The sequence below is a fragment of the Ceratotherium simum genome, chromosome 11 (genome assembly GCF_057802395.1).
Source record: "Ceratotherium simum simum isolate JZ-2026a chromosome 11, ASM5780239v1, whole genome shotgun sequence".
In the NCBI taxonomy this organism is placed as follows: Eukaryota; Metazoa; Chordata; class Mammalia; order Perissodactyla; family Rhinocerotidae; genus Ceratotherium; species Ceratotherium simum.
The window spans coordinates 1,443,449-1,453,090 of record NC_141910.1 but is presented as its reverse complement, the minus strand read 5'-3'; the positions used below and the strand labels follow the sequence as shown (position 1 = coordinate 1,453,090).

General features: G+C 41.3%; 1 protein-coding gene across 4 annotated transcripts in view; it reads left to right on the top strand.

The window, feature by feature from the left end:
* The first annotated feature begins 8,129 nt into the window (after positions 1-8,129).
* Positions 8,130-9,642, top strand: part of KDM3A (lysine demethylase 3A) — a 50,887-nt gene continuing 49,374 nt past the window's right edge. Inside the window, exons 1-2 of one of the 4 annotated variants that reach the window (XM_004437232.3) lie at positions 8,130-8,197; positions 8,793-9,008. In XM_004437232.3, the coding sequence (XP_004437289.1) occupies positions 8,823-9,008 (186 nt within the window). In that variant the 5' untranslated portion in view covers positions 8,130-8,197; positions 8,793-8,822. The other 3 variants (XM_004437233.3, XM_087436466.1, XM_087436467.1) reach the window with 3 other exon arrangements.

Genomic DNA, 9,642 nt, shown 5'->3' with positions numbered 1-9,642 from the left:
AGAGACCACTGAGGTGCAGTCACATAGGACCTGCTGACATCTATGGGTAGGTCAAGAGAAGGAAGACAAATCTTCCAGGCACTCGGATCCCAAGTCTTGTTAAAAGAAAGGTTCTGATACCACAAGGCTAGGACTAGTGTGAGACAAATGAAGCAAATAGGAAACTTACCTTTGGCACAAAAAAGGGGTGCCCAAAGAACTCAATAATTATGATAATATTTTAATGAAATAATTTAAAAAATCAAAGTTTATGCAAAAAAATCCATGATGAGCAAAATCTCAAAATTTTAAATAAAGACAGAAATAGTATTACTCATTTTTCCTCCTGCCTCAGGCTCCAATATGGTTCAGCATAGCACTTACTGATCCTGTCTCTTTTTGTATCTCAGCAAATGCTTCACTCACCTCACCTTAGTCCTGCCTTTGACTTGCTCTCAAATAATTCAAAGTGTGTAACAAGCTGAATCTAACCAATAAACACACAGCAAGATCAATTGGGACAGACTAGATTATCCCAATTCCCCCACATTACAGCTTGACAGAAGAAGAGCTATGTGCTTTTCTGAGCATGAACACTATTTACCCCAGGTTCTTCTGTTATTTGACACATAATATCTGTCATTTAATAAAAAAAATTCAAGACTTTTTTTTTAAAAGCAAGAAAATTAAATCCATTGTCAAGAGAGAAAACAGCCAGTAAAACCAGACAAAGAGCTGTCCTATATGTTAGCATAATCAGACTCCATATTTTAAAATAACTATGATAAATATGTACAATATTTACTGGATAAAGTGGATAACATATATTAACAGATGGGGAATTTTCCTAGAGAGAGGAAAACTATAAAAAAGGGCCAATGCTAGAAATAAAAAAACATGATATAAGAGACAGAGAATTCTCTTAAATGTAGATTACACACAGGCATCAACCAACCTGAAAACAAGTCCTTAGAAATTACCTGACCCCCTCCCCCAAAAGACCAAAGTATCTGAGTCGTGTAGAACAATATTGAACAGTTTAATATATGTGTGAATGAAGTCCCATAAGGAGAAGAGAGAGAGAATGGAGCAGAAAACATTTGAAGAGATAATGGCTGAGAATTTTTCTAAAATTAACTAATGACATTAGCCCACAGATCTAAGCTTAGTAACCCTACAGTAGGTTAAATACAAAGAAAACCACACCTAGGCACATCAGAGCCAAATGGCCAAAAACCAAAGGTAAAGAGAATATTTTGAAAGCAGAGACTAAAGGATACTTTACATACAGGGGAACAATGATAAGAATAATGTCTGCCTTCTCATCAGGAATAATAGATACCAAAAGATAATGTATTGGTATCTTTAAAGGTAAAAGGAAAAAAATCCATGGCAATATAGAATCCATATCTAGCAAAAATATCCTTCAAAAATGAAGGTGAAATTAAGACTTTTTCAACAGACAAAAGCTGAAAGATTTATCTCCAGCAGATCCATGCTGTAAGATGTACTAAAAGAAGTTCATCAGTATAAAAGAAGTGCTGAACTCTACCTGAAAGCTGCAAAAATTAATGGTTTAGATATATTTATAATAAACCGAATTAAACTTTTTCTATAAAAAGAAAAATTAAGATCACTTATTTGAAAACAAAAATGAAGTTTCACCTCTCAATTTGCTTTCTCATTAGTTTCTTCCAAAGTAAGGTCTTAAAGCTATGATTGGCATTTTTCTCTTAATGAATCCTCTCAGGACATTGTGTAGCCTGTGTCAGTACACAGGGAGAGGAAGACATATTTAAGAGCTTTACTATCAGTATAATCATTCCTAGTTGAATGTTGTTCTCTTCTTGTTCCATTAAGTCAAAATACAAATCAGCACTGATATTCAGTTTCAAATATTTTAAAATGTAATGTTACTTATGAATAGTATTTTTCATACAGTTGTGTATGTATTGTGTATATGCCTCAAGTTAAATTGATGGCTTTGATGTATGCTCAAAAGCAAAGTGAATAATACAAAAATTAATAATCCTTAGTTATAACCATAACGAGATAAGTCCTGACATTGGTGCTAAGTGCCATTTTGTATTTTTCCCCTTATGTTGTCTGTATTGTATAACTCTCTCTCCAAATCATTGAGCTGTTCTTAAAAATGAAAAAGAAAAACAGCTTGATGTTGTATACACATTTTCTTTTTCTTGATCAAATTGCCCACATGGAAACATGTAATGCAACTGAGTGGAATATATATCCAAGTCTTGGCTTAGTGTTATCAATGGGCAGAATTGCACAATGAACATTATCAGATTATTCCTTTTATTGGTCCTTATGCCATCTAAATTACTGAATAAATTGTTAATCCATTTTAAAAAGTTCATTACACTGAAGGGAAATTATATTGGATAGGAATATGGCTTTGCAGGAAGGAATGAAGAATAGCAGAAAGAGTTTAAATGTTGAAAAATATAAAGGCAGAGCAAATAAAACAGAAATCAAAGACTAAGATAGTAGACTTAAACATATTCATAATTATATTATTCATAATAGCCAAGGACTGAAAATAGTTCAGGCATCCATCAATGGAGCATGGATATACAAACTATGGCATATTCAGACAATGAAATACTACCTAGCAATGAAAGGGAATAAACATCTTACAGATGTAATCACATGGATGAATCTCGAAAACATGCTCAGTAAAGGAAGCTAGACACAAGAGAAGTACATACTGTGTTATGTCATTTAAATAAAATTCAAGAACAGGCAAAACCAATTTATGGTGATAGAAATCACCATAAAAGGTTACTCTGGGCAGGGGTAACAACTAGAAAAAAGCACTTAGGAACATTTAGGGGTGATGGAATGTTTTCTATCAGGGTTTGACAAACCTTTTCTGTAAGGGGAGGGAGAGTAAATATTTTAGCCCTCAAGGGTCCCACAGTCTCTTCAACTACTCAACTTTACCATTGTAGTGTGAAATTAGCCCTAGATAAAACATAAACAAATGGGTGTGACTGTGTTCTAATTTTATTTATAGACACTGAAATTTGAATTTTGTATAATTTTTATGGTCACAAAGTATTATTATTATTCTAGAGGTTTTTTTTTAACATTAAAAAATGTATAGGCCGGCCCTGTGGCTTAGCGGTTAAGTGCGCACGCTCCGCTGCTGGCGGCCCGGGTTCGGGTCCCGGGCACACACCGACCCACCGCTTCTCCGGCCATGCTGAGGCCGCGTCCCACATACAGCAACTAGAGGGATGTGCAGCTATGACATACAACTATCTACTGGGGCTTTGGGGGGAAAAAATAAATAAATAAAATCTTAAAAAAAAAAAAAAATGTAGGGGCTGGCCCGCTGGCAGAGCAGTTAAGTTTACGCGTTCTGCTTTAGCAGCCCTGGGTTTGCCCATTAGGATCCTGGGCATGGACCTACTCACCACTCATCAAACCATGCTGAGGCAGTGTCCCACGTTGAAAAACTCGAAGCACCTACAACTAGGATATACAACTATGTACTGGGGCTTTAGGGAGAAAAAAGAAAAGAGAAAGACTGGCAACAGATGTTAGCGCAGGGCCAACCTTTCCCCCCCAAAAAAAAAAAAAAGATGCTGCTTGCAGAGTGGCATCCACTCCTCTAAAAAAAAAAAAAAAAAAAAAGTAAAAACCATTCTTCACAGGCTGTAGAAAATTAGCCAGTGGGCCAGATTTGGCCTATGGGCTGTAGTTGGCTGACCCTTCTTCTACATCTTGATAGGGTTGCGGGTTATATGGATGTATGCCTTTGTAAAGCTCATGAAACTGTTCATGTAAGATCTGTGCATTTCTCTGGATGTAAATTATTCCTCAACAGAAAAAGTCTTAAAAAAAAAAAAACAGGCAAGAAGCTTAGCACTGATGCTCTGCTTGCCTCATTAATTGTCACAGGTGCACTGCATTAACAGAAATAGCACAAGACACTTAAATTTTCACACATAACACCATTCTTGTGTTGTTTAATGAAAGCAGTTTTAGACAGAAAATATTGTATTCTAATTATTTTGCAGTTGAGGAATCAAGATCCAAACAGATTCCAAATTTCTAGTTGCTAACTTTCTTAAACGTTTTTGGGAACTTCTGTTGTTCCTTGAGGGGGACAACTCAAGTCAACTCAGCTAGTTAGTGGCAGGATTTTGACTGGAATGTGTATGCTGGGGCTTACGTAATAGTTTTTACTAATGAGAGGTGATTTCTGGCAAAACCTCCAAGCTAAAATATATTGGTTGGAAGTGTTGATAATATTGCTGCTCAGTCCTTCAATTGCCTTGACCTCAACGTCTCCTTTGGCCTCTCTGAATGGTCCTCCAAGTTGAAATTCTCTCCTGCCTTGTTTCCAGGATGCATCTCTCCTAGTTCTCCCCATGCTTCTAAGACCTTTCTTGGTCTTTTCAGTGTCCTTTGACAGTTCCTGCACGAATGCTCTCCTCACCCTCCTCAAGCACTGACATCCCATGCCAAACCACGCTCCTGCATGAACACTCTCCTCACCCTCCTCAGGCTCAGATACACTGTGCCAGGCTTTTCCCCCACGTGAGCAGTCTCTTCCTCCTGTCTGGACTTGAACATACCACACTAGGCTGCCTCCATTCACAGATGCCATCCTCATCTCACTGGGGATCTAGATATCCCATGCTGGGTTGGCCTTCTGTGTCAACAGAAGGCCACTTGGGCTTTAACTCCCCATGCCAGGCCACTACTCCTTACTTTTTTGAGCTCAAAAATTCCATGCCAGGCAGCCTCTGCTTATGAAAACCTACCTTGCTCTGCACTCCTAATGGCTTTAGGACTGAAATGTTCTGGAAGAGGAAAGGAAAGAGGAGGAAGGAAAAGGGAAGGAATCTTAAAATATTTTACTAGATTTTTATATTTAGCTCTTTGATCCACCTGGAACCTATTTTTGTGAATACTGATGTAGGGATTTGACTTTGTTATTTTTTCTTAATGGATAACCAAGAGACCACAAAGCATATATTGAATAGTTTATTATCTACACTCATTTGAAATGGTGCATTAATCATAAACTAATTTTTCATATATACGTGGGTCTGCTTCTGAATTCTCTTAACTTTTTACATATTTCTATTTTGATTCTTTCATTCATTGAAACTTTAGGTTAATTTGAGGAGAAATGACATCTTTATCAAGTTGTATAAGGAGATGGAATTTTTCAAATCTTCTTTTATGCATGTCAGTAAAGCCTTATAGTTTCCTTCAAACAGGTTTTGTTTATTTCGTGTTATGTTTTTTCTTAGATATTCTGTAGTTTTCATGATCATAATGGTTTCTTTTTTTATATGTTCTAATTGATGCTTGTTACAGAATAGGAATTCTTTCGAGTTTTGTTTGTTGATCTTTTACTGCACCAACTTCTTGACTCTTGTATTAGTTCTAATAAGTTGTCATTAATGCTCTTGAGTGTTAATGTAGTAGATTCCATTTACAGGATTTTAAAATTAACTTTAAATTTCAAAAGTTACATATGAATACATTTGCCTTATAAAAATGAGAGAATTACAAATAATACTAAATCCCCTTTGACCAATTCCCCCAGTTCTAGTGAGCACCCCAAACACCACTAACCATCATTACAAGTTTTAATATATATATTTCATAGAACATATACTGCGTTACTTTTGCATGTGTATTTTTTGTGTGTGTGTGAGGAAGATTGGCCCTGAGTTAACATCTGCCAATCCTCCTCTTTTTGCTGAGGACGACTGGCCCTGGGCTAACCTCCATACCCGTCTTCTTCCACTTGCTATGGGACGCTGCCACAGCATGGCTCAATAAGCGGTGTGTCAGTGCACGCCGGGGATCTGAACCTGCAAACCCCAGGCCACCACAGCAGAGCACACGCACTCAACCGCTTGTGCCACCGGGCAGCCCCTGTGTGTGTATTTTTAAATAGTACCAAATGCCACTTTCTTTTTCATTCAAAATATTTTGCTCAATAAACATCGCGATTAATTCAACTATTCAATATTCAAATATTCAAACTATTCTATACTGCTGGATTTAATTTGTTGATATTTTATATAAGAATTTTACATCTATATTCACACATGTGATTGAACTATAGTTGTCCTTTCTTGTATTTTCCTGGTTCATATTTGATAACAGGGTTTTTCAAGTTTTATAAAATGCATCAGATCTCTTTCCCATCTTTCTTAAGTTCTGGAACCATTAATATAACATACAAATTAAATATTCTTTAAAGTTTGGTAGAACTTGTCCCTCATGGTTGTCTTTCAAAATAATAGTTAATTATGTAATCTAAGTTCTCCATACCCTCACTTATTTTAAAAATCTATCTGAGGTGCCTATTTCTGAGATAGATGTATTTGTATCTTCTACTCTGACTACAAACTGTCAAAATTTTTTGTAGTTCTTATAGTTTAGTCTTAGCTTAGGCTAGGCTATGTATCCAGAGTCCTAATAGTTCAAGAATCTATATTATTGTTACGGACTTTATCCTTTATTATTATAAAATCCTTTTCTCTTTTGATGCTTTTGCTTTCAATTATGTTAATTTTGCTATATTGCATTCCTTCAATTACCATTTGATTAGTAAATCTTTTAACCCAATATTTTCAAGCTTCCTGTGTTGCTGTTGGAGTTTACTTGTGGTTAATTTATAGCCAGATTTTGTTTTTAATCCAATGTGTCTTTTCAACTTATGATCCAATGTGTCTTTTCAACTTATGAGTAAAATTAACCCATTTATATTTATTGTAAATACTCATGTTTGGACTTACTCTTCTTATTTTAATTTTTCTATTTACCATACTTCTGTCTAGTTTTTCTTGTTCCTATTTCTGACTTTTGTTTGATTGGAGAGGTTCTCTTTGTTCCATTTCCCCCCTTTTTAATCGTCTGCAAATTATAAATTCAATTTAATTCTTTAGTATTTATTCTTAAAAATTTATTTAATATCACATATTCAAAACATATATTTTTAAAATCAACACCTGGAGTTAACTTGCATCTATAATCCCTTGAATAGTTTCTAAACTTTTTCTGATGCTGTTTTCACACTTGTAAAATTGGGAGCATAAATTCTTCTATCATTATCTTAAAGATTAAATGTGATGCCATGTCAACCACAAGCCTTTATAAAGTAAGAGGTCTTCAATTCCTTCATTCCATTTCTTCTTCATTCAACCAAGAAACTTCACCTCCCAAGCAATCACCTCTTATCTCCTTTGTCCTTCAAAGTTACCTCCTCTTTCATATTTCTTGCATCCTTATGGCCTTCCTCTAATCTTTCAATTTCTGTGTGTCTCAGAATATCTTCTCATTCTCCCTTTACATTAAAAAAAATCCCATTCTGCATTGTACTGTGCGGCCTCTTTTGCTCTAGATTTAATGAACGTCATTTCCCAAAGACCCCATGCCTTTCTTCATTTTTCCTTCAAAATGGCGGACTTCAGACGTTCCATGACCAACACCACGTGCGCCTGCGCCTCCCGCGGCCATTTCACCCAGCAGCCCAAGCTCCAGCCTCTGCTCCGCGAGGCGCCTGCGCACGAGCCTCCAGAGCACTGTCGCTCCTCCCTCTAGCTGAGTACGCTCGAAACCGCACGTTCCCGTCCCTTCCCTCCCCCACCGACTCTGCGCCGCTCTCACCCCTTTCCTGTGAGATTCTTCCGCCAAGTGGAAGGCCCATCTTCGGTCGACAGCCTACGCACTTGAAGAGCAATCCAATAGGCACTTCCAGCCCTGGGGTTCGCCATTCAGTCTTATCTGTGCACCACTGCAATTTTCCTCTGGGGCCTAAAGTTGATAACCAATTTCGCGGGACTTTTTTGCACACCGTGAGGCAACAAACGGAAAGAATGGCTGTGGCGGAGGGATATCTCGCTTACGCTCTGTGTACTTTAACCTAATGGGGGTCGTCCGGGAGTCGGAAGGGGGAGGGGAAAGGGAGGAGGCAGCCAAGGAATTGTTTTTTTCTCTCGCCCCGCCCTCGCCAGGCAGGCCAATGGCGATGGGCTATTTCGCCACGAGCCTCGCCCAGCTCCTCGGAATCAGCCAATGAGCGGCGGAAGCGGCTCCGAGGGGGCGGGCCCGGGAGGCTGTGCGTGTCTTGTGAGAGCTCTTGAACCAAGTCAGAGCTAGAGTCGGCAGGGCGGCTGAAAACGGCGGCCGCCGCCGGTGACTCAGGGAGGCGGGAGGCGGGGTAAGAGCGCCGCGGCCTCGGCTGAGGGGAGAGGAGGAAGAAAGGTGAAGGCGCCGAACCCGCGGCCCCGGCGCCCCCGCGTCGCGGCGCAGGCCAGGGCGAGGGGCGCCCGGGGGTCGGCAGCCGGGAAGCGGGGTGTCGGGGCGCGGCGGCGGGGCAAGTGCGGAACCGCGGGCTCGCCCCTCCCGTGGGGCCGCCCGGGGCGGGGACCCGGCCGCCTGGGACGGGCCCTCCACATCGGGCCTTTTCTTTTCCGGGGTGAGGGGCGAGCACTTTAAAATCCACTGAAGCCTCAATAATTCTCCCCTCACTCCTTCTGCGATTAGGTTTAAGGTGTTGGAAAAGCGAAACTTGGGAGAGCGAGGGTCACGCGGCGCTTGGGCCCGTGTTTGCGGTGGGGGAGGGATCGGGGGGCGGGGAGGGCGCGGGTGGAGAGCTCGGGTGCGGGGTCCTCCCTCGCACCGGCTGCCGCTTGGGGGTCTCGTCCTCGGAGCAAGGTTAGGACCCCTCCCTCCGCCCCCGCCTCCCCTGTCCTCCCTTCCCGGCCCCCTCCCACCGGCCGCCACGGTTGCATTTTGTTTTTGTGTTTTTGCAGGGAGGAGCCCTTCCTGCAGGCGTGGAAACCATGGTGCTCACGCTCGGAGAAAGTTGGCCAGTATTGGTGGGCAAGCGATTCCTCAGTCTGTCTGCATCCGACGGCAGCGACGGCGGCCACGACAGCTGGGACGTGGAGCGCGTCGCCGAGTGGCCCTGGCTCTCCGGGACCATCCGAGCGGTCTCCCACCCCGACGTTACCAAGAAGGATCTGAAGGTAAGACTGGCTCCCGGGTCTCGGCGGTCGGACGTCTGGTAGTTACCTTGGTAACGAGACAGCCAGCACCCCCCTCCCCTTTTCTGAAAAGGGCGACCAGAAAGTTGGCATCTGATCTGAAGGTGCAGAGAATTAGATCTTGAAAGTCTTTGAAATGGTTGTGTAGAACCGAGGTGTGCTTGGCCTGGAGTTGCCTGTGTTTGATAATGGGCTTAGGGTTGTTCAGACACGCTTCGTTATTGCCCGCAATGTGCCCTACTAGGGCTGTATGATTATTTCTCCGAAGGAGTATTGTTAACATGAAGTTGGACAAGTGGGTGACGTTTGGAATCATTAAGAATTGAGGGCTAGCACTTGGAAGGGCTTTCAGTTGGTTTTTTTGTGTGTTCCTTTTGATTTCTTCACCCAACTTCTTAAACTTTCAGGCTTGTTAGAAATGAAGTGTGAGTGTAGAGGGAGGAGCTTAGCTCTGTTCGGCATATTAGGGTGGGTATTTGTCCGTATATGGTAGGTCGGGGCAGGAGTGGGTTCCTGGTTGTCTATGATGAGTCTATGGGTGGGTGTGGGATATGACCATATATGGAGGGATGGGGCGGAGGGAAGGGGCGGAGCTGCCCCTTATATGGTGTGTTGG